We start from the raw sequence: 25,225 nt of genomic DNA, 5'->3' as shown, positions 1-25,225 counted from the left end.
ACAGGAGGGTGGGTGGGTGAATGGATGGATAGTTAGAATTTAATGCTGACAACCCTGATCTTGGGAGACTATTACAGGGTCATCGGACTACTGTCCCCCTTTGCCCTGCATCCCTCCACCTCCCCTCATCCAGGCTCGGCCTCCATGTGGCAGAGATGGAGGGCTCACGGCCTGCCCACCCCACTGACTAAGAGAAGACAAACCTTCCTCAGAACGAGCTCCTCCCAGAGTCCAACCCACTGGCCTGCTCGGGCCTCCGCATCAGCACAGAAGGAATTCTCTCTCTTCCCCCCCAAACCCGTGAGGGCCCAGACCTGTGCCCTGTTTCCTAGGGCAGGAGCTGTAAAGGGCAGCTCGCACACTGGATTCAGTCCCAAACAGGTTTTGTTTGGTCAACAGAGTTCTTCTAAAAACAAACTGAATGTATATTTAAACATTTGGGGAAATTCACACAAAATCTGGATTTCCCCCTAATCTCAATTTGAAAAAGGGCAGAATCTGGCCCCCGAGCCCCAGTCCGGCCTGGCAGCCTCAGGAAGGAGTTGAGTCATGGCCTCCCCTTTTAGACAGCAATGAGCTGGCAGGGTCAGGCGGTTCTCACCAGGCCTGTGGTCCCCGTGACACTGCAGTTAAACACCTGTCGCCATTTGTCATCCCACGTGCACGGGGGTTTTTCTTAAAGCAGAGAGCCTTTTCCCTGTACATATATTCAGACCAAAATAGGCAATAAAAAAAACAGACACACCAAGAAGGTCGAAAGGTTTCACACTGTGGAAGTGAGGGCCCTTCCTAAGGTACCTCCACATCAAAATAACACATTACCTGGCTGAAGACAGGTAATAATTAAATGTGTGAAAATATACATAACCTATAGGTGGCGCTAGGAGCTATAGAGAAAAAGCTGGAATGGGGCTAGGTAACAACAGAGGGGCATAGTAAATGGGATGTCAGACACAGCTTCTCTGAAGGAGGTGACACTTAAGATGAGACTTGAATGAGGTGAGGTGGGAGCCATGCAGATACGTAGGGAACAACATCATCGGGCAAGGGAACAGAAACTTCAAAGGCCTCGAGGTTACGGTTTGCCTGGCCTGTTCAAGGGGCAGCAAAGAGGCCAGTGAGATGACAGGGAAGAGAGCGATGGGGACACCAGTAGGGGATGAGAGCAGAAGGGTTGGGGGATGATCATGCAGGATCCTATAGGCAGGGTAAGAGCTTAGATGTGACTCTGAGTGAGGCAGGGCCCTGCATAGGAAGATGTAAGGGGTGGCATCTCATGGTTTGGGGCCATGTGAACCTCCATATCAGTGTCCGTCATCCAACTCATCCATCCCTTTCTATTTCAGGGGCTCCAGGTGGCGATGAAAAGGCCCTAGGCTAGCAGGCAAGGAGGTAGGTGCTCCAGCCCAGGCCTTGGGTCCTACAGATAAAGGGGTCCACTTACATCTGTGCCTGCTGTTACCATGGGCCTACACAGAACCAGCTGCCATCATCCTCCCGCCCGCCCCTTCAAGGCCACTGCTTCCTCTCTGATTTCTTTGCCCACACAAGGACACAGGGGGCAGAAGCCAGGAGACCTGGGCATTGCCTTGCTGTGAACTTGCTGGGTGGTTTTAGCTGCTCCTTTCTGGACCTGTTTGCTTCAGAATGACAGGGCGGACCAAGCCAGCATCACACAGACCAATCACAGCCTTGATGGTGTCTGCACCGCTCCAGGGAAAATGTGGATCCCTTACACACCAAAGGTCACACTTGAGAGTGTAGGAGAGGGGGGCTGCCCGGGCTCACCTGAGCAGGAAGCTGTAGGATAAATCGAGGAGACCCATCTCATGCCAGCCACTGCCCGCTTCTGTGGTGTCGCCCAGCAGGACAGTGCGCAGGTTGGTATACATGGCATCCGTGAGCGCCTGCAGGTCTCTGTGGAGGAGAGTCCTGAGGCAGAGAACAAAGAAATGAGAGTGCAGCTTCCTAAAGGTAATATCCACACAGGGGGACCTCCTCCCCCAACCTCAGGGTCCCAGGGCTCCAGGTCCTTGTAGGCAATGGGGGCTTTTGAAGATTAGCTTAAACAAGATGATATTATTACCATCGTCATTAACAATGCCGACCAATACTATGTGTTGTGCTAAGCAATCATCTCATTTCTTCTTTTGATAACTCTAGGGATAATAGTTACTATTATGACACCCATTTTACAGGCAGAGAAACTCAGGGACATAGAGGGAAGTGATTTGCCCAAGGTCACCTAACCAGCAAGTGATACAGCTGGGATTGAAACCTTGACCTGCCCAACTCCAGAATCTGAACTCCTAACCACGACAGTCCCTCCTCGGGGCACACAAACTTGGATAAGGACCTCTTTAGACTGAGTAAACCCCTAGGCTCTTGGATATCTCAAGAGTGGAAAATTCCAGAAGGGTTCCAGGAACTTTCAGGTAATAAAAGCTTTTGAATGTTCAAGTTGGAACACTGTTGGAATAACAGTAGACATGACCCATGTGAGATAATGTGTGTAAAGGGATTAAGAGGGAACACCTGGCACATTACACATGCTAATAATTGGGGGCCTGTGATTGAACTTGACCTTGTTTCCCCAACCCCATTCCAGGCCCTAGCCCTTGACAGAGAAAGTAGCCTTCAACAGATGTGGCAGCCACACCCAGAAGACATCATGCCAACTTGTGAGAAATTCCCAGAAACACTTGGGGGCAGACACTGGAGGAAACGGGGGTCCTTTCTGGGTAGAAGGGCAGGATGCAGTGAACTGTGGACTCTTGCGGCTAATGAACTCTCATGGTCCCCCTGGAATGGTGGGACCTGGGACTTGCAGGCTCAGAAACACTCCTAGCAGCTGTCACACAAAGCCAAGGTCAGACAGGGCCTGGCTTCTCATCAGTGTTCACTTGTACTGCTGGCCTCTCCTCAGCTTTAGCAGCCTTGCAAAACCCAGCCTTCTAGACACTTTACCAGGGAGTTACTTTTCCTGGAGACACATCACTAAAGACTGCCATCAGACTGCGTGACTCTTTAGGGACGGAGGCAGAGTTTAGTTTCCTCAATATGTTGGGTGGAGGAGAATGGGCTGTGGAACCTGGAGGCTGGGGTTCAAATCTCAGCTCTGCCACTTACTAGCAGTAGACTTTGGGCAAGTCACTTCACTTCTCTGAGCCTCAGATTCCTTATCTGTAAAATGAGAATCAAAGTACCTACCTCTTGAGGCTATTGCACACATAGGGAAGTGTGCCTACCAAACACCTGACATGTGGTAGGTGTCCTCAGATGGTGGTTAACATCATTCTGTACCCTCTGCATCTAGGATGGTGAGCAGTGCTTAGCTGGTCCTCATACGTTTGCAGAATGAATACTGAGTAAACGTGCTCACATGTCCCCTCATTGATGTAAGTGTTCCTGATGTTTCAGGACCTGCCCCATGTCCTAGCTGTGTGACCTAGGGCAAGTCACTTCTCTGAACCCCCGTGTCCTCATCTGTAAAATGGGGCTGTAAGTTACTCACCCTCTAGCATGGTTGTGAAGACTAATGAGATCATGCATGACGCCTGGCACAGAATGCAGACTCAGAAATATTAGCCACCCCACCCATCTCTCTCCACTTTACAGATGTGGAAACAGAGGCTCAGAGAGGGGGAGTGACTTGTCCAAAGTCACAAGGCTAGGAAAGGGTAGAGCTGGGATTTGAATCTAGATCTGACCGACCCAAACCCTGGTCTCCTTCTACTCAAATCAGAGCTGAATCCTAAGAAGTAGGAGTTGTTTTTTTCTTTTGTTTCTGTTTATTTTCTCAAAACAAAATGTCTTTACTAGACACCTGTTGTGGAGACAAGCAGGTAGAAACAGATCACCCACCCCGGCCCACCCGCAGGTACTGTCTCTGACCACTCACGGTTTCATCTTGGCCTTTTCATCACTGGGGTTGTAGTGCGGAAGCTGCACATCAAAAATCCTCTCCATGAGGAAGACGGCGTAGGCGTGGAAATCCAGCCTGGTGCGAGGTTCCCACACCACTGCGTCGTAGGAGTGTGGGTCCAGGAGGACAGTGACGTACCTGCCCCCCACCAGCACCTGGGAAGTTGGCAGGTTACAGTGAGTACCTCTATGAACAACAGCAGAGCTCAGTGATGAAGGGCTTACCCTGTGCCGAGCACTGGCCCCATCAGGTACTTTCGGACAATGGTCTTTCATCTACACTCACGACCACCCTGTGAGGTAGAGACCATCATTCACCAATTTATAGCTGAAAGTGAGGCTTAGGGAAGGCACATTCTGTGCCCAAAATCACACAACTGAGAAGTGGCAGAGCTATAATTGGAATTATGTATTTTTTTGAACCAAAGGTTATTCTCTTAACCACCTCACTCTTAAGCATGTGCCATGGTTATCTTGGTTACTGTCCTGTTTCCAGCAGACAGGAGGGAGTCTGCCCACAGAAGACAGCAGATGGGTGTGTGTGCATCATAGACAGATGGATGGATAAATGGATGGATGGATGGATGGATGGATGGATGGATGGATGGATGGATGAATAGACAGAAGGATATGGATGGGTAAATGCTAGTGGATAGATTATAAATGGGTGGATGGATAGATAGATGGACAAATGAATGATGGAAGGAAATAAGGAAGGGAGGGAGGGAAAGGAGGAGTGAGGGAGAGGGACAGGAAGGAAGGGCATTTGGATGTTGTTGGGTAGATGCTAGCGGATGTGCAAGCAAGACCCACTTCTTTGGGAGGCTGAGCTCTGTATGTGACACGCTGCCCCAGAAAGAAAGGCAACAGCACTGGAGAGCTCTAATTCTGCAGAAACAAAGGTGAGGGCGTTTCCCCTCAAATGTCTATGCAGAAGTCACAAAATTCTAACTGCCTTGGCCCTATTTTCAAAATATGGTCTGTGAGTCACATTAATCAAATTCCCTTATAAGATACAGGCCAGTATCTAAGAAAATAATGCTATTGGATGGATTGTTAGATGGGGGAATAAATGGTAAGACAGATCACTGAATGTTGGGTGGAAAGATGGATAGGTAGCTAGAAGTTGGTTGGAAACTAAATGTATGGATGAATGTTGGGTACATGTGTGGCAAGATGCTAAGTGGATATTGGGTAAACGAAATGAAGGATGAATGTTGGATGAATAGAAGAAGTTGGAAGGACACATGGAAGGTGGATGGATGGGTGATGGTTGTTTGGAGGTTGAATGGATGAATAGGTGGAGATATAAATCGATGTATATGGAATGGATAAATAACAGAATGTTGGGTGAATAGTGGTAGATAGATGGAAACACAGGTAGATAAGTGGAAGAATGGAAGTTAGTGGAAATTGAATATACAAATGAAAGTTGGATGGATGTTAGAGAGGTATGCTAGTATAGAAAAATGGATGGATGGGTGGATAGATGGAGGTTTAATGGAAATGGAATATATAATGAGTGTTGGGTGGCTACTAGTATGGAGGGTGCTACTTAGGTATTGGGTAGATAAGCAGAAGGAGAGATGTCACATGGATGGGTGGATGCTGGAGAGATGAAGTTGAATGAATGGGTAGAAGTCGGTTAGATGGATGTACAAGTATGGCTAGACATTGAATGACTGCATAGCTCAATGTTGGGAAGATACTAGAGGGATAACGAAGGGAAGGATGTTAGATAACCATTGGGTGTACAGTTGGAGAGACATATGGAAGGAAGTTGGTGGGACCACTGGATGGATGCTGAATGAGTGAGTTAGGATATGGAGGGGTGTTGGAGGAATCAGTAAACATCAGGCATGACAGGACCAGCTGCTCATCCCCTTCCCTCCCAAGAGATACTTACAGTAAAGATATCCCCATGCTTCTCCTTCATCCTGGTGAGGAAGCTGGCAGCATCTTTTCCAAACTCCAAGGCGTAGCCCAACCACGGGATACTGCCCAGGTCCAGGGGAGGTTCGCCAGGTCGCCTGCAGAAACCATAGTGCTTATCGCCATTTGATGAAGCAAGGAAGAGGGCAACGTGTGTAGGGCATGGGGTTAGATGTTAAATGGAGAGGGTAAGGCAGGCTTCCCTGAGGAGACATTTGACCAAAGACCGGAAGGTGGTGAGAGAGGGAGCCACATGGATATCTGGAAGAGGAGCCTCCAGCTAGAAAGAACAAGTACAGAGGCCCTGAAGTTAACTCACGCCTGGGGGGTTCAAATAACAGTACAGAGGCCAGTGTGGCTGGAATGGAGGGAGCAAGGAAAAGCCGCAGAGGTTGAGGCCAGACCATGCAGGGCCCTGAAGGCAGCTGTGAGGATGTCAGCTTTGTCTCAGTAAGGTGGGCGCCATGGGGGTTTGAAGAAGAGTAGGGACATGATTTGGTTTAGTTTTCTTTTTTTTTTTTTTAAGGCATACAATTTGATGTCTTTAATTTTATTTTTATTTATTTTTATATATATATATTTTTTAATTTCTTTATTGATTAAGGTATCACATATTTGTCCTCGTCCTCCCATTCCCATCCCACCCCCCTCCCCACACATGCCCCCACCCCCCTGTTGTCCTTAACCGCCCGTTAGGCTCATATGCCTGCACACAAGTCCTTTGGTTGATCTCCTCCTTTACCCCCACCCTTCCCTACCCTCCCCCCGAGGCCCGACAGTCTGATCCATGCCTCCTTGTTTCTGGGTCTGTTCTTGTTCATCAGTCTATGTTGTTCATTATTTCCCCTAGATGAGTGAGATCATGTGCTATTGGAAATACACTTATAAGAACCGAAAATGAGACAAGCAATAATGGTTATGGTGACAGGCAAATGAATCAGTGTGTAGTGAGTTTCTTTCTGGGCTGGTTTAGTTTTCTTACAGGACCATTTGGTTGCTCAGTAGAGAATGGACTGAAGGGGGACAAGAGCTGGGGGACCAAGTGATGGAGGCAGTCATCTCTCTAAGAGTGGGAGAGGTTTCCAGAACCCAGTACTATAAGGATACAGAAGTCTCTGTTTGAGCCAGCATGGACCAGGGTTTTGGTTATCGCACACTCCCTGTCATGCCCACAGAGAAAGGATGAGACTGGAGAGCACAGCTGGGTGGTAGAAGAAAGGGTCTCATCGCTGACCCCTGACTGCCTCTTGCCAGCTCAGAATGAGTTACCTCAGGTGGCCAGAGGCCAGGCCCATGCCTGTGGGGATGTCCCAGGGGTACATGCTAGCTCAGCCTGGGGGTGGGAAATTGGGTTTGTGATAGTCAGATCAGAATCATCTCTCAGAGCAGAGCAACTCCTCTGAGAATTTAATAACAGTTGTAGCTCACTGTGATAGACAGAATTCTAAGATGACCAATCCCTTGTATAAACTCCTCCCATTGAGTGGGGGATAGACGGTACAGTTGACTTTAAGGAAGAACAGTTCTCCTTAGTGGCCTGGCCTAATCTGGCGGACACGGGGCTTCTAAGACATAGGGATCTTCCTGACGAAAGAGACTTGAAGCATGGGAGACTGTTGCTGGCTTTGAAGATGGGAGGGGCCACCTGGCAAGGAATGAAGGTGGCCTCTAGGAGCTATGAGTGGACCTTGTCTGACAGCAAACAAGGAAATGGGGGCTTCAGTCCCACAACCACAAGGACCCGAATTCAGCCAGATTCTTCCCTGGACACTCCCGACAGGAAGGCAGCCTCACCTATACCTTGATTTCAGCCTTGTGACTGAGCAGAGAACTCAGCTACACCATGCTTGACTTCTGACCTGCCAGACCGGGAGCTGATAACTAGTGCTGCTTTAAGCTAAGTGTGTAATAATTTGTAACGCAGTAAAAGATAAAAACGAATCCATTCAAACTTACATTGTACTCGTACTGGGCACTACCCTTGGCTAAGCACTTAGTGGGTATTAAGTGGTATGTGATCACTCCTCCTGTCCTCCCCCACCACCCTCTGAGAGAGGGACTGTTAGTTAAGGAGAGGTATGTCATGATCACAAAATGAGCCTCACAATATTGTAGAGCCCGTGCTCAGAGTGGACCTCTTGGAGGTCTCTAAATCCAGGCTAGGAGCCATGGTGTCGTCTTTGAATGATCAGAACCACAGGGCTGCAGACTTACTGTCTGCTGAATGAGTAAGTGAATCACCCCAACTCTTCTTTTCACTGTGGATTCATTCTTTCCTTCACCAAATATTAACTATGAAGCAGGCACCATTTGGGGTGCTGGAGACACAGCAGTGAACAGGGCAGACAAGGTCCCTGACCTCATTGGGCGTACATACTAATAAGGAGAGATAGAAAAGAAAAGAAAAGAAAAGAAAAGAAAAGAAAAATAGAAAAGAAAAGAACACACCCACAAACGTTTCAGAGAGTGAGGAGTGTGGTAAGAAAATAAAGAAGATACCATTCAACAATGAAAAAAAAACAACAACCCAATTTAAAAATGCACAAGGGATTTGAACGGACTGTTTGCCAAAGAAGAGACACAGATGGCCAGTGAACACATGAGAAGAAGCTCAGTATCATTAGTCACTGGGGAAACGTAAATCAAAACCACAATGCGGTACTTCACACCCACTGATGAGCCTCATTAAAAAAAAAAGGGGGGCGGGGACCGTGCTGGAGAAACTGAGGTGTGCATATGTTTCTGGTGGGAATGTAAAATGGTGCAGCTGCTTTGGAAACTAGACTGGCAGTTCCTTGAAAGGTTAAACAGAGTTACTATGTGACCCCGCAATATACCCCCCAAGAATGTAAAACATATGTTCACACACAAACTTACACACTATTGCTCATAGTAGCATTATTCAGAACAGCCAAAAAGTGGAGCCAACCCATGTCCATTGACTGATGAATGGATAAACAAAATGTGGTGTATTCGTGCCTGGGAACATATTCGGCCATAAAAAGGAATGAAGCACTAAATCATGCTATAATGTGGCAGAACCTCCAGACTGCTGTGCTAAGTGAAAGAAGCCAGACACGAAAGGCCACATGTGGTATGACTCTATTTCTATGGGATGTCCAGAAAAGGTAAATCAATAGAAATAGACAGTGGCTGCCAAGGGCTGAGGGGAGGGGAGAACGAAGAGTGACTTCTAATGGGTGCAGTGTTTCTTTTTGGAGTGATGAAAATACTCGGGAATTAGGTTGTGGTGATAGTTGCACAACCCTGTGAGTATCCTAAAAACCACTGAATTGTATATCTTAAAGGGGTGAATTTTATAGTATGTGTACTATATCTCATTAAAGAAAAAAAGAAGGGTGATCTGAGTGAGGGGGCTAGTTTAGAGAAGGTGGTCAGGGAAGGCCTCTCCAAGGAGGTACCATGTGAGCCAAGACCCAAGGATGAGAAGAAAGTACAATGGAAGAGAGGAGACAAAAGCAGAGGAAACAGCAAGTGCAAAGGCCCTGGGGTAGGAACATACTTGGTGAGGTTGTCATGACAGCAGGAGTAGAGAATGTAGGGGTGAGAGGTAGGAGATGATGTTGGAGATGACCTGTGGACCATGAGGCCCCGAAAGCCCAGGAGAGAGAAGGACTTGTACGCCAAATGAGATGGGGATCCTCTGGAGGGTTTGAAGTGGGAGCTGAGAAGTGATATGATTATGCTTTTAAAAGGTTGCAACAGAGAGGCAGCAGGGATATGTGTTAGGAGACTACTGTGATCATCCTGGAGAGCAATGATGGTGGGAGCGTAGGCCACGTTCCCCAGTGAGCCAGCCCGAGCATCCGACTCGCCCACTTCCGGAAGTCCAGGGGAGCACCAACTTCTCTGCATCCTCCTTCCCCTCCCTCTCCACCTTCCTCCACCATGGCCTCCTGCCCCCTCAGTCTGGCTGTCCTCCAATGTAACCCAAAGTATGGGACAGGTGGTGAATGGAGAGAATGGTCAGATTTGAGAGCTGGAGTTGGGAAATATGGGAGCAGATCGGAGATGAGGTTTGAGGGCCCTGGGAAGTGCCTCCCCCAGTCACCTCCTTCTCTCTCCCTGGCCCCGCTCTGCCTCTGAGCCCATCACTGAGGAGACTTACAAAGTCGCAGGTTCGAATTTCTAAGGGGCACCAGGGAGACATCAGGACCTTCCCTTCCCCCTAGTCATTTTGTGAGCCGCTGGGTCAAGGCCACTTCCCCAAAAGGCTCCATTTAAAGGTAAGAGTCACACTGGCAGAGCCCAGGGTTGGAGCGGCTTGTCAGTTCAGTGCGCACCAGCCCAGAGAGATAGGCACGGGAATAGCAGTTGTTTTTTTTTTTTGTTTTTTTTTGCAGAAAAAGCAGGAGGGCATGGTGGTTATGAGCCCAACTTTAGCACCACACTTTCTGGCTTCAAATCGCAGCCACGCTCTTGCTGGCTGTGTGACTTTGCTTCTCCATGCCTCAGTTTCCTCATCTGAAAAATGGAGTGACAACACTACTCACCACATCAGGCTGTGATGCAGATGAAGGGAGTTATAGGAAGAACAGTGAGTGCCTGGTACCTCGTGACCTGGGAGCAGGTGGGTGGGTCTGAGAAGCAGGACCAATTAGACTCCCAGGTGCCATTTATTGAGTAACAACAATATGTCAGGTGCTATGCATTTTCCAAAGGTTTCCTTGCTTGGCAATAATGGCTATTACTTACTGAGCCCTGGCTGTGTCACTCTCTGAGGAAGGAATTATTACTACCTAGCCCATTTCACAGCAAGTGAAACTGAGGCAGAGGGGCTGAGTCACTGGAGGATCTGAGTTTCTAATCCAGGCAGGTCTGGCTGTCGAGATGCTACCCTGGCCTCAAGTCACCCCAAGTGGGCATTTGCATCCCCACTTTGCAGATGAGGAAACTGAGTCACAGAGAGGTTTCAGAAACCTGCCCAAATGCAGGGCCTGAGATTTTCTCTCTAAGACCTCTTTGGGGATGCGGGTGGGGCTGGGGCTTCCTTTATCAACCTTTATCCCCTTTATCTGGGCAGCAGCTCCCCAGCAAGCCAGGTGTTATTTCTGGCAGCTTTCATCTTTCCCCAGAAAAGCCCCAAGGAGGTGCAGACAAAGGCAGGAAGCTGGGAGCCCAGGCATCTGACCCCTGTGGCCAAGGACTCGTCCAGCCCACAGCCCTCAATCTAACTCACATTCCAGCGTGACTCAGCCTGGCCAGCAGGGGTGAAGGAAGCTCTATTTTGGGTCTGCAGTCTCTAGCCTCTCAGACACTCTCACTTTTTTTCAGGCACTGCCAGCCAGGCCCGGGAGGGGGTGGGGGAGTGGGGAGCAGGCAGGATGCAGGGCTTGACCCTGTCATCCCCAGCTCCTGCCCACATAGCTGATTGTGGCCCGCCTCAGACACCAAGCCACCTTTTCTGATTCTCCCCTGTAGTTGTAATTCCCACCGTGTGGGGTCCCCCAAAAACTGCCCATTCCTCACTTACAGACCCAACTGCCAACCCGCCCATCCCGCCATCTGCCCTTTCTCTCTCCTTCGCCTCTTTGCAAATCAGGGGAGAGTGTCAAGGATGCATCTCATCCAACTTTGTGTCTCTTAAGGTGGCACTAGTTGTTGACAACAGTGCCTGGCCCTGAGTAGGTGCTTAATAAATGTGTCAGATGAATGAATCATGCACAATTGGTGCTCAATGAGCAGTTGCTAAGAGGGTTAAGGGAGCTAGCGAAGGTTAAGCACCTTACAGATAATCTATGCTCTCACTTGCCCAGAGCAGAGGCTGTGCCATTTTGCTGTGCAATGTTGGTGGATTGCCTGACCTCTCTGTCCAGTAGTTTCAACTCAGTTCAGGGCCTCAGGCTCTGGGAGGATTTGATGGAAGAACAGAAGGGGGCTGGTTGCTGCCCAGCTGGGTTGAAACAACCTGAGCTATTGTTTAAACTGCTTCACCCATTCTTTCTCCAAGGCTCACATGTAGGCATTCTGCCACTAACCCAGGGCCTCCCTAACCCTGTTTCACTCCACCCTCTCATTGCCTCCCACTGTATAGAAAAAGCATGTGGCCATCTTGCTCTAGTTTTGTTTTCCTGTCTTGTAATAGACACAGATTCAGAGACTTGTTTCTCAACATAGGAAAAAACAGGAGAGCAAGTATAGTGACAAATAAAACAGCTGCATGTTGGAGAGGCAATAGGGAGTGGTGGGGACTGTGGCCACCAGTAATAGAGAGGCCTCTACTACTGAGTCCCAGGCAAGTGTTGTTAGATCTTCCAATCCTATCTAATAAAAGAGTAATATGCAAATTGACCATCACTCCAACACACAAGATGGCTGCCCCCATGTGGTCAAAGATGGCTGCCACAAGATGGCCGGCAGGGGAGGGCAGTTGTGGGCGATCAGGTCAGCAGGGAAGGGCAGTTGGGGGCAAACAGGCCTGCAGGGGAGAGCAGTTGGGGGTGACCAGGCCTGCAGGGGAGGGCAGTTGGGGGCAACCAGGCTGGCAGGGGAGGGCAGTTAGTGGTGACCAGGCTGGCAGGTGAGGGCAGTTAGGGGCAATTGGGATGGCAGGGGAGCAGTTAGGCATCGATCAGGCTGGCAGGGGAGTAGTTAGGGGATGATCAGGCTGGCAGGAAGAAGCGGTTAGAGGCAATCAGGCAGGCAGGCAAGCGAGCAGTTGGGAGCCAGCAGTCTTGGATTGTGAGAGGGATCCCAGATTGGAGAGGGTGCAGGCTGGGCTGAGGGACACCATCCCCCCCTGCACGAATTTCGTGCACCGGGCCTCTAGTATTTAATAAGCTAGAAATCTGGCGTTTTTTGTGTGGAATCCCCCAATTCTCTCCCCTTGTGCTATGGTGCACACTAGACCTACCTGGCACTGAATCCAGCCATGGACCACCATTTGGTGACCTCTGGTTAGTACATGTTGGAAGGAGACAGATTTATTTGTTCCTAGAAACTCCATATTCTGCAAGGGCCCAGATCAGCCCTTGAACCACCAGGAACCCTCACCTGATGCCATTTGTGGCCTCTGGCCCCCCCCCCCCCCCAGAAAAAGGGCTTCCCACCCAGGAGACCTCTCCCAAGGCTTCTGGTGACAGTCACACAAGCCCAAAGAGGAAGAGATGCACTCAGCCTGGGGAAGTGGCTCGGGCATGAGCGACCAGCTATATGAGCCGGCTCAGAACACAGATGGAAAAACTAGGGCCGGGAAAGCAAGGATTCTGATACTCACATGGCAGGACATAGCCTCAATGGGCACAATAATCAGATTCCTGACGCCCAGCTTACCACCTCTCCCAGGAGAAAGCACTCACGGTTATCAAGCTGGGCTTACAGATTCTTGCCATAATTGCAGAAATTTGAATTTGGACTTGGAACTAGATGACAGTAAGAATTATTTTTTAGCCCAGCCGGCATGGCTCAGTGGTTAAGTGTCAACCTATGAACCAGCAGGTCATGGTTTGATTCCTGGTCAGGGCACATGCCTGGGTTGTGGGCTTGATCCCCAGTGTCGGATGTGCAGGAGGCAGCTAATCAATGATTCTCGCATCATTGATGTTTCTCCCCCCCCCCCCCCCGCCTCTCTCTCTCTTCTTCTCTCTCTCCCTCTCCCTTCCTCTCTGAAAACAATAAAAAAAAATATTTAAAAAATATATATTTTTAGCCCAGGCCAGTATGGCTCAGTTGTTTGGGCATCATCTTGTGAATGGAAAAGTTGCTGGTTTAATTCCTGGATAAGGCATATACCTGGATTTTGGGCTTGATCCTCGGTAGGGGGCATGCAGGAGGCAGCCAATCAATGTTTTGCTCTCACATCCATGTTTCTCTCTCTTCCTCTCTCTCTAAAAATCTATAAAAAATATATTTTTAAAAAGAATTATTTTTTTATATACTCAAGATAACAGAATTGTGATTGTCATTGTTTTTTTGACATGCATACCATTTAGTGGTAAGATATTATGACATCTATAATTTTTTAAAAATCTTGACAACTGTCAGATCAAGGTGATGACTGCACAAGACTGGGAGCCTAAGACCTTCCAATTAAGAGTGAGGGACAGATCACAGGCATCAGGAATAAAAGCCCGAGCAGACCACCGCTCAGTGTGCGTGCGCTCCCTCCTGCAGGAGGAAAGGTATGTGCCTTGCTGTTGGTTCCCGAGTGTGCTTTGTGTTCTCCCAGGACCCCGGATTTTGGGGGCTTGCCTTATTTCTAACGATTTCATGTAACCCCGTATCTTCCCCTTTGATTCTGATGTATAAAATAAGGTGCAAAACTGCCATTTTCCGGAGCATTTTCTCAATCCGTTGAGATTTTGCTTCCCGGCAATTGTTGTTAGTTTGGCTTGAATAAACCCATAAAATTCTTACAGGTTTGAACGTTTGATTAAGTCAACAGAGGTTAACATGGTCCTTGTGATGACAAACTCTGTCTTTTGAATACACTGAATTTTCCTCCCATCAAAAAATATACATATACACTGAGTGGCCAGATTATTATGATCTCTGAATGCATAATAATCTGGCCACTCAGTGTACTTCTCTTGAGTACCTCATTTATTTGATATCAAAGAGACTATAAATCATGCACCTGATCAGTTTCCCCCTTTGCACTGGCTGATAGAAAGCCCAGGGCAAATAGGTGGTTGATCTCCAGCAAAAGTCTAGAATACTTTTGGTGCCCATTTGAGATACAAATACACTGAGTGGCCATGTTTATTGTGCGTTCAGAGATCATAATAATCTGGCCACTCGGTGTATATCAAGGTGATGGGTACCGGGGGGTTCTTATACTATGCTTTCTATGTTTCTGTATAGTTGAAACTTTTCATAAGTAATTTTTTAAAACTTTATAAAGAACAAAGCCGCAGGTAAAGACAATTGCTGACTGACTGAAGTAGTGCTTTTTTTCTCTTCTTTTACTGGGAAAAGCATACACGTTGGAACCGGCTAAATGCGGAATACAATTTCTGTATGACCTTACACAGGTCGCTTGCCCTTTCTAAGCCTGGGTTGTGAGATGGGGTTATGGCATTACTGAGAGGGTCAGTCAGGAGGAGGAACGAGCCCAGGGAACGGCAGGGCCTTGCCTGTTTTGACCCAAGTGTTAGATCACCATCTACCAGCACCGGTGTTATCTGCCTCTTTTCCCAGCACTTGGTTACTTGTGCTTTCTTTAGCATCTTCTGGTCGCAGCTGCGTCTCTCACTATCGTAACAGCGTGTGGTTCTAAGACTTTGGAGCATTCAGATCACAAATATAATGTATCCAAAGAGTGAGCATTCATTTTTCCTGGGAATTAAACTTTGATGCAGTCCAGATTTTAAAACCAGGCAGACCTTGGGCAAGTTGCGTGGCCTCTCTGAGCCCCAGTTTCCTCCTCTATAAAATGGGGATCACAAGAGTGTCCCTCACCAATTCGGGAGGAGGAAGTGAGTTTGGAGGCTTAAATTGGGGTCCCCATGGGTCCATGCAACTGTCTTCCAGCTGTCAGTAACCCCGATACCCATACTTTTCCCCAATACCCACTATTGAACCTCCTACGCCACCCATAGCTATAAAAGTGAACAACTTACCTTCAAAGATAAATTAGCTCTCTGGATTTAGCAAGAATCAACTAAAATAATGTTTAACTGGCATTCCCGCTAACCCACAATTCCACTCTCAGCTACTATTACATCATCATCTCCACTTTAAAGATTGGGAAACTGAGGCAGAGTAGTTATTCAACGTGTTCTTATTCCTAGAAGCTGGAAATGTCCATATGCTGAGCACCCAGGGCACTGAGCACCCTGCCTCCCAGACTCCATGTATTTAAATATATTTTTATTGATTTCAGAGAGGAAAGGAGAGGGAGAGAGAGAAACATTAATGATGAGAGAGAATCATTGATCGGCTGCTTCCTGCACAGCCCCCACCGGGGATCGAACCCACAACCTGGGCATGTGACCTGACCCGGAATCGAACCCGTGACCTCCTGTTTCCTAAGTCAATGCTCAACCACTGAGCCATGCCGGCCAGGCAACTCCATGTATTTATATGGCTGCCCCCATCGCCCTGGAGAAAAGCACAGACTAGCAGGCTCCACAGGAAAACCACAGCACATTGTCTGAAATGGCAAAAGCACTGGAAACAACCTAAAACTCCACCAATAGGGACAGAATAAAAAGGCAAAAAGAAGCCTGCCACTATTCATACTCTGGAAGGCCGATACAGAAAACCAAGAGAACGAATTAGGTCTCCACGTAGCAGCAGGGAGGGATGTCACAGCTAAAATCTGGAGCGGGAAAAGCCAACATCAAGTCTGAAAACACCTCTACGTGGAGTCTCCGAAAAGCCTGACAACTCGGGGAAAATAACTCATTTCATCACAGGGAAATTTATTTGTTGTCTTTTTCTTTCCAGGCAAATGACTGAATACAAGTTTTCAATTTCACCTGAAAAGGTGGCTGGTTGTTGAAGAAAAATATTGTGAACTTATTGTTTGGAAATTCAACTAACATACTGTTTAAAAATAAAAAGTTTCCGGAAAAATTTCTGAAACTTTCAGACACTTTGGTTTAAACACACACACACACACACACACACACACACACACACACGCACTTACACTGCCTGTATTGTTTCCAGGTTCACGTCTATGTGTGTGAGAGTAATTGTAAAAACAGTGGAGGAAGGAGACTGAAGAGATAGGACACCCTGGATTAGCTCTTGGAATAGAAAGAAGACATTCATGGAAAAACTGATGAAATTCAAATAAAGCCTGCAGTTCGGTTAGTCCTAACAGACCAGCGTTGGTTTTTAGTTTTGACAAATATACATTATAATGAAAACTCTTTAACAGGAGTGGAAACTGGGTGAGGGGCATTTTGAGAACACTTTGTGCTCCCTTTGCAACTTTTCTGTACCTGTAACACTAGTCTAAAATGAAAAGTGTACTCTAAAAAAAAACTGGAATGTTGCCCCAATCGGATCCGCAGGAGAGGTCCAGAATTGTCGGAAGGGTGGTGAGAAGGGCTTATCCCTAGCGGAATATTTGTTTTAAGGCAAAGGCATTCAGCTAGTCCTTGTGTAATTCAAATTAACCTTGAACATGTTTTAGAGAAAGAAAGAGACCTACTGCCATCTCCCTGATCTGAAGTGTAACTGTCTGAGTTTTACTTTTTCTCTTATTAAACTGCAGATTCTCAATGCGACGGGACAGCCTCTCGGGCTAGGAAGCTGAGACATTTCTCCTCGGTTCTACCTGCCCAGGCCATGGGACCTCAGGGGCGGGGAGACCTGTTTCTCCCGGGCAGAGGGAAGTACGGAGCCTAGGAGTCCCTCCTGTGAATCCTGTGGAAGGTGGTTTGGGGCTGGTCAGAGGGCATCCCCCAGGGCCGCTGCCTCCCGCAGCCCCAGTTCTCCCATCTGTGATGGAGATGGGAAGGCTGGCCCACAGGAGAGCAGAGCAGGGCTGGGGTGGACCCCAAGGAGGTGCTGGACCCAGGCGGCAGCTGAAGAGCCGGACAGGGCTTCTTGCAGAGGGGGCCACGCCAGCCCGTCTACGCACCCTCCCGCACCCGGAGACCTCGGTCCCCACCTGGAATCCCCCCGCAGGTCCCGGCCGGGTCCCCGCACCTTCCTGCGCCGCCCTCCCCGCTTCTTGGCAGGCGCGGATAGGCCCGGCCCCTCCCGGGATAAGCGCGGGAGCCCGAGTGCGGGGCGCCCGGACTCCCACCTCCGGGAGGCTCGCCCGGGGGGTGTGGGTGGCAGTGGGCACTGGGGCGGGGGCTCCGGCCGGGGCCCGCCGCTGGCTCCGCGACCCCCAGCTGCAGCCCGGCCGGAGCGGGGACGCCCCTTTGTCTGGCCGGGCCGGCGGGGCCGGGCGGGGGGCCGGGCGGGCCGGCGAGGGGTACTCACCGCGTGCGCCGGCGGGTGAGCAGCAGCAGCAGCAGCAGCGCGGCCAGGAGGCCGAGCAGGACGGCCCAGGACATGGCGCGGCCGGCCGCCCAGCCTGCGGGGCCGCGCGCGGGAGCCTGCGGGCCGCTCGGGGCGCCGGCGCCCCCAGGTGCCTCTCTCCGGCCCGCGCCCTCCGACCAGCCGCTGGCCCGGCCTTTAGGCGTCGCAGGGGGAGCTCCTGGAGACCCCTCCCGTCAGCTCGGGCCGGGACGGGGCCCACCCTGGGCCGGAGCGTGGGGGCAGTGGAAAATGTGGGATGGAGGGAAGGGGAGCTGCGGGCTGGAGAGGAAGGAGGGGGCGTGGTGGGACGGGAGGGGTGATGGAAAAGGGAGGCTGTGCGGGGAGGGAGAAACTGTGTGAGGGAGGCAGGGGGTGGACGTACGGAGATGGGGGAGTGAGGGTGGGCGGGGGGCTGAGGGCGGGGAAGGAGGGGCCTCCCATCACATTCCACCCCAACCGCCCCCCCCCGCCCCGCCCCTCCCACCCAGGGGGAGTCGGAGACCGTGATTTCTGCGTGTGGGCGGGGCTGGCTGGATTCTACCCTCCGGGTGTTACCTGCAGAACTCCAGGGAGGGGGTGTGTGTGGGTGTGTGGGGGGGGGGGGGTCTCAGAGCTCCTGGGAGCCGGGCTGTGAGTCCCAGTCCCCTGCTGTCAGGGACAGACCCGCGAGGGGAGAGCACCCAGGAGGCTGGGCCGGGGGCAGCGCAGGGGCTCAGGGTGTGGTGGTCCCTGTCAGGGTTACCTGGTGGTTAAGGGGCCAGCCTCCAGGTGCAGGCGGCTCAGCAGGAGCCCACCCCTGGGTGCTGGTAGAAAATTGGGTTCCTGGGGGTGGGGGGGCGGGTAGGGAAGGCCTGGCTCCACTCCAGGTTTGCTGCAGGCCCACCACTCCCTCCACCCGCAGCCCCCGTTTCCACCCTCAATCCTTGCCCAGGTAACTACCCTCTGAGGCCAGTTACTTATCTGGGGCCAGACAGGTCCGAGTTGGACTTACCTCAGAGGCTGTGTGAGGAAGGGAGAACTGGTCAGTAGCAGGGAGGTGCAAACACGGAATGCTTGGCACAGGTACGTTCCGTGCGCCTGGGTGGAGTGTGGAGTAGGACCAGAGGCCTGAGTTACCGCTCACGGCCGGGTGAATTTAGGCAGGTTTCATTCCTTCTTCCCATCCTCCCCAGCCTTCTGGCTTCAGCGCCCATCTCTCCACATGCCATTCGCCCCACGGGGGTCAGAAGGACCCTGCTAGAGCCTAAGACAGATCCTGTCGCTGAATCCCACTCAGAACCCTCCCTGGCTCCACCTCTCCGAGTGAGTGAAGTATGGTAGCAATCATCTCAGATAGAAACTGCTGTTTGGGTTCTGTACTTCTTTGCTTGCTAAAACAATAGAAAGTTATTTTGATTTTCTGAACTTATGTATGCTATCCCAATACTCCATTGATGATGGTTTGAATACCCCATTGATTGTGATCTCACTGGTCATGGGTTCTTCTGGGAACCAGGACAGCTCAATTATCCTAAATTGTCTCAGTAGCTACAGATAACTGGGTTCCGGTTGACTCAGTGGTCCCGGAATCTGGACAGCACAATTATTCTAAATTGCCCCGGTGGTCCCAGATCATGTGTTTCTGTTGATTCAGTGATTCGTAGATACTTTAGATAACTAACTTGCTCAATCTCGCCTCTGTAAAAATGCTTTTCGCGAAACAGGTTCCTCATTCCAGACCCAAAGATGTAATCGATACTTTGGGGATATTCAGATGTGGCAAACTGTTGGGGGCTGCGAGGTCTGGAGCGCTTTTGCTCCCTCGTATGCTGCCGGCTTTTAATAAATGACTCCATAATTCGACTTCTTGAGGCGTCCTTTGTAAAATGGGGGTACACTACAACAACAGCACAGCCTTACCAGGCCCCACAAGGACCAGTATGCTCTGCATCCTCCCACCTTTACCTCCCTGACATCATGCGTCCCCCCTCACACCGCTCTCACCCTCACCCACTCTGCTCCAGCCACACTCATCTCTCATCCTTCCCCAAGCCGAACTCATGCCCACCACAGGGCCTTTGCACTTGCTCTTCTTGCTGCCTGAATGCTCTTCTGTTGGAGACTTGCACAGCTGGCTCTTTCCATTACATCCCTCATCCCTCTGCCTCTGCTGGACTGTCACCTCCTCAGAGAAGCCCTCCATGACCATCTGCTCCAAAGAAGTCCCACCATCACTCTCTGTTGCCTTAATCTGTGTGGGTTTTTTTCTTTTCCAGTGCTTAACGTTTCCTGCTATCACAATAAGGATTCATTTATTTGCCTGTTTAATGTTGGCTGTCAAGGCCGCTGGATGACTCTCCTGTGGCCTCAGTGGATTCAGGACATCAAAAGGGAAAAGGAGTTTCCAGAGCCTCTTGTTTATTTATCTAGCTTGTCTGCTGGTGAAGCCAGCAATCCTAAAAAGGCCACAGAACAGGCCTGGAGGCTTTCTTCAAATTTGGGCCCCAGGGGCGACCTCCTGGCAGTGGGGTTCACAGCCCAGCTCAGCAGTCTGCTCCCCGTCCCTGGGCCTCAGTGCCTCCGCGGTGGAATGGAGTTGGGATGAAGAGTAAATGACCTAATTCAGGTGGAACAGCTAGCTGTCAGAGTGCCTGGCACACGGTGAGCATTAGTGACAGGGAACTGCTGTCAGAGCTTATGCCAGTTCAGACTCTCCCTTTAGGTGTGAACCAGGTCTGGTCTCAGCTTTCTCACCTGAAGAAAATGGGATGTTTCAGGACTGTGGTGAGGACTGAATTGAATGGTGAGAGAGTGAAGTCACCCAGTCTGGGACCTGGCACACTGTAGGTGCTCAATACATGTTGGCTCTTCTATCCCACAGCCCTGGCTTATGTGTAGACCAGGGTCCCAAATAGCAGGCCCTTCCCCCTGAGCCCCCCCCTTCCCCCGCTTAACCCAGAGGCAAAACTCCCCCAGGGAAGGAGACCAGCTGCTCAAACACCAATGAGAGAACGTTTTGGGAGCCCCTGGCTTGTCCTTGCTAACAGAACCGGATTTCGCTCAGGAATCAGGCAGGTGTTTAGAAAAGTGGTCCCATCCCCCTCCCAGGAAATGAACCACCATTGGTCTGAGCGAGCCAGGGAAATCCCTCTTTGTTAGGGATGGTCCAGGGGTGGCCACGGCGGCGGGGGGGGGGGGGGAGGGGGGGGGGGCGCCGCCTTTTCCCTCCTTATTTACCTCCTCTTTTTTGGGTGCTGTTGTGTGAAGATGTGATGGTGGGGGGATTAGGAGGGAAAGCAAGGAGAATTGCCAACTAGAGCTGTAGCATAACCCTCCCTGGAACCACCTACCTCTAGACTTGTTGTTTAATGAGATAACCAAGTAAAGGCACCATGAGTCAGATTTTCTCTTACCAGTACATGCAGCCAAAAGCATTCTTAACTAAGATGACCTTCCAGTTGTGGCTGGGGCTGTGACTACGTGAGGTAATAAATAATGCATCTGAAATACCTCTCACAGTACCAGTCCGTGGTGATCATTCAAAATGTTGCTTCATTTTATTATTTTTGATTTTTTTTTAATAGCTCAGGCTTTCTACATTGATCAGGCTAATGGGGCACCCAGCTCTCTTGGCTCCGGCATCTTGCAGGAACAGGCAGGCTCTGGAAAGTAGCAGGGACTCCAATCTGCCCTGACCCATGATTGGCCCATGAGGATTGACAGGGCCCTACCTGGGGCAAGACTGGTACATCCTCAGGAATGAAGACGAGTGACAAGGATCCCAAGCCCGTGGTGAAAAAGCTGGAACACCCAAGGCTGGAGAGCTAAATTCAAACCCCAACATCGCCACTCGTTTGCCACATGACCCTAAGCAAGTTGCTTTACCTTATCTGTGCAATGGGCACACCTTAGCCTTCCTCAGGGAAGTGAGGGAAGTGAAACCCACAGGTCAGGAAAGTCCCTCTTCTGTCCAGCTGTGCGAGGGGCTGCCCCCTGAGGATGGTCATCTGGACCTTCCCCTGTGGGAGTCTGGGTGTGTCCAGATGTTCACTGTCCAGTAGAGACAAGACATCTGGCCAACTCCCTGATCCTGGTGAACCTCCACTTCCTTATCTGGCTGGGTCAGGAGGGTGATGTCAAGACCCAACTCCTTCAGAACATGGGGGGCTTTGACGGGGAAAGGGCAGCCCTTCCCACCACCCGTGCTCCTCTCTTCCAAGAACCAGGTCTGGTTCGTATCTGCGTCCGAAAGGCCACAAACAAATTGTGTCAGGAATGGAAAATATTATGTGTGCTGCCTCCTTCAAAGCTGAAAACTAGCTCAGGGAGGGGCAGTTTTCAATTTTCTTTTTTTTTAATTGCAGCTCTAACTTAGTTGGTAACTTAGGCCGTTTGAAACCCTTTTGCATATTAACCCATCCAATCTGCACAAGACCCCATAAAATGAGTATGATTACTATTCCCAATTTTCAGATGGTAAAACCAAGGCCCAGAGAAGCTCAGTAACTTTGCCAAAGTGACAGAGTGCTTCCTGCGATGGGCTAGAGCATGGACGTTCAGTGCCCACTCAGGACAGGCCAATTCCCCCCGCGCCCCCCGACCCTGAGGTGTGAGCACACCTGGGCTTCCCCCCTCCACACCTTACTCACGCTGTTTACCTGCCTGGAAGCCACACACCCCTTCTTCCTTCTGGTTTATCCAAATCTGTGATGGAAAAGCATGTTAGCCCAGGTCCTCAGCCAAGAGGAGATGAAATATCTGAGAAGTTCACTGGGGGAAATGCCAGGGAGGGAAATGAGGTTGGAGCCAGGGAGGCTGGGAGGAAGAAGGGTCGTAGACTTCAGTGCAGCTCTGAGAAAGTCCAGCAAGGCCGACGGCAGTCCTGGAGCCTCCAGAGGAGCCCTGTCTCCCGGGGATGGACCTGCTCCCTCTGTGGGTAACTGGGAAGTTCTCCATTCTGAGGACTACATAAAATAGCCAACCAAAGTATCTGTTCCATTTTTGGTGCTTGATGGGTAAAATCTATTGTTATATTCTACTTCTGTGACCCTTCTCCAGTACTTCCTGGGTGGGGGCAATGGGATACAGACCAGAGTGATACAGCTTCCCCTTCCCAAACCCCCTGCCCAGCCTGGCTGAGCTGCGATCTACAGACCAGTCAGAGCCAGCTCCCTGGACACGCAGCCTGGGCACCAGCCCGGGGCCCCATGCTCCCAAGGGCCCCACACTTGGTGTAACGCTCTGCTCTCGTCGTCTTGAACCTCTTAATGATTTTTGAACAAGGGGCTTCACGTTTTCATTTTGCATTGAGCCCCACAAATCATAGAACTGACCCTCGCCGGTGTTACCTTCACTTTCTCCGTGAGGAAGAGCGAGTAGCCCAAGGGCACAGGGCAAGGAAGGGGTGGAGCCGGGACCCAAATTCCGATTCCAAGGCTCAAGTTCATGAGATCGACATGCCCGTGCCAGGACAGTTCCTCTACGTGGGTAGCACGTTACAGTTTCCCAAGTCCTGCCTTACACTCCGGTGCCTATCACGTGGCTCTCACGCCTCCTCTAGAAGGGGTAGCTGTGACCCTGGCATCAAGCAGAGTTCTCAGATGCCAAGCAGCAGAAACCAACCCTGGCTAATTTAAGCAAAAAAGGCAAGTAAGGGGGTGTTGGCAGGAGAAGTTGACCAGCTGGGACTTGGAAAGGGCAATAAATAGCAGGTCACCTCCGGGGAATGAGAAGTCAGAACCGAGGGAAGGGGGGCAAGAACCAAAGGGCAGGGTCTTCATGGCACCAACTGCTCCCCAGCTTAGCCCTAGTCCCCTTACGTGTCTGGTCCTCCCAGCAGAGAATCTGGTTGGCTGAGCTTAGATCATGTGTCCACCCACTGACCTTCATGGACAGCCAAACAAGCTGGGAAAGCAGATCCCCGAAAGAGGACCAGAAAGTGGGGTGGGGAGGTAGGAAGTTGGGCGGGGATGGCGGCAAGCCCACTTTACAGATGGGAAAAGGAAAGCCCAGAGAGGGACAGGGGTCGGCAAGGACACAGAGCCCAGGGATGGTGGAGTCTGGGCTTCAACCAGAGGCCCCAGCCGCCTTTCCCCTCTGGGGCTCCAGGCTGGTGCGGGAACAAGAGGGCACTGTGCTCCCAGCAGGAATGAATGGCTGGCTCCTGGGGATGTGCTGGGACCCAGAAGAGGCCTCCCCAGAGCCCAGAAAGGGCCTCAGACTGAGTCTTATTTAGGGGTGAGGCCTTCTCCTCTCCCTCCCCCTGCAGTGAACAGACCCCCCTTCAAATCCAGCCCGCCCCTGAGCTCCAGCCCTACGCTTTTTAAGTGTGTGTGTGCCGGGGGTGGGGGGAGATTTTTCCAATATGTAAAACACTTGCATGGACCAAAGAAAACATGTCCTGGTGGGAGGCAGCCTGAGGATGGCTAGTTCCTTCACACACACCAAAAATAAAGGCCCTATTTACATAGATACCAGCAGGGTTGCTAATGTCCTCACTTGGACTTTGGCTATGCAACGAAAAATAAGCCTTTTATCTTTTACCCTCCCCAGAGAGGTCATCTAGTACAATGATTAGGAGTGAGGGTTTTCGGGAGCCAGAATGCCTGGGTTCAAATCCCGGCTCTGTCACTTACTTACAGTGTGACCTCAGGCAAGTCACTTAACCTCTCTGGGCCCCTTGTGGGGGAAGGGACACATGTAACCAGTGTCTGGCATATAATAAATATCATCAAAGGCTCAACTCCTGTCCTCTGCGCATGGTCTGATCTTTTCATGGGCTTCAAGTAGCAAGAAATACAAAACCGTAAGCCAGGCTAATCATCTAAGCCGTTTGTTCAGGGAAGAGCAGCTTCACCCAGTATGGCAGGGACAAGCGTTTCCCTCCCTCCCCTGCTTCTCTCCTAGATCGCATTTGCCGGCACCCCATCTTGGTCGCAGGGAAACTGAGCTCCAAGGAGAAAGACTGAGGTTCCAAATGCCATGTGAGTGCTCCCTCTGCATTAAGCACATGCAGGCGCATGAGCTCCTGCAATCCTGACTACCACGGGGCAGGGGAGGCGTGACTCCCCTAACCAGTGACAGGGAGCTCGCAAGCAATGCCGGTGGCACGAGACTCCAGGACGTGCCGCCCTGAAGCCTGCCTTTTCTCTGTTCCTGTCAACCGTGTGTTCCCGTTCCCAGTAATGGGACAAGATTCAGAACCTCCTCTGCTCCAGGTGACCCTTGTCACTGGATCCTGAAAGGAAAGACTCTCTTTCTATCTCTATCTCTATCTCTATCTCTTTCTCTATCTCTATATCTCTATCTCTATCTCTATCTCTATCTCTATCTCTATCTCTATCTCTACCTCTCTATCTCTCCCCTTACGGACAAAGTGTTCAGTATGAGAGCCATTCAACTACAAGTAATAGTTAAGATGTTTATTGTTGCTGGTGGTAGGAAC

At 50.5% G+C, this 25,225-nt stretch overlaps 1 protein-coding gene across 1 annotated transcript in view; it reads right to left on the bottom strand.

Moving 5' to 3' along the window:
- PTGIS (prostaglandin I2 synthase) overlaps nucleotides 1-18,189 on the bottom strand; it is a 42,331-nt gene extending 24,142 nt beyond the window's left edge. Inside the window, exons 1-4 of the mRNA XM_054724132.1 lie at nucleotides 17,764-18,189; nucleotides 5,831-5,954; nucleotides 3,902-4,080; nucleotides 1,789-1,932 (exon numbers count right to left, since the gene is read on the bottom strand). Of these exons, the coding sequence (XP_054580107.1) occupies nucleotides 1,789-1,932; nucleotides 3,902-4,080; nucleotides 5,831-5,954; nucleotides 17,764-17,837 (521 nt within the window). The 5' untranslated portion in view covers nucleotides 17,838-18,189. The remainder of the gene's footprint in view (nucleotides 1-1,788; nucleotides 1,933-3,901; nucleotides 4,081-5,830; nucleotides 5,955-17,763) is intronic.
- Nucleotides 18,190-25,225: the final 7,036 nt, after the last annotated feature.

The sequence above is a fragment of the Eptesicus fuscus genome, chromosome 12 (genome assembly GCF_027574615.1).
Source record: "Eptesicus fuscus isolate TK198812 chromosome 12, DD_ASM_mEF_20220401, whole genome shotgun sequence".
Classification (NCBI taxonomy): domain Eukaryota; kingdom Metazoa; phylum Chordata; class Mammalia; order Chiroptera; family Vespertilionidae; genus Eptesicus; species Eptesicus fuscus.
Note: the sequence above shows the minus strand (reverse complement) of the source record. Positions and strands in the feature narration are given on the sequence as shown.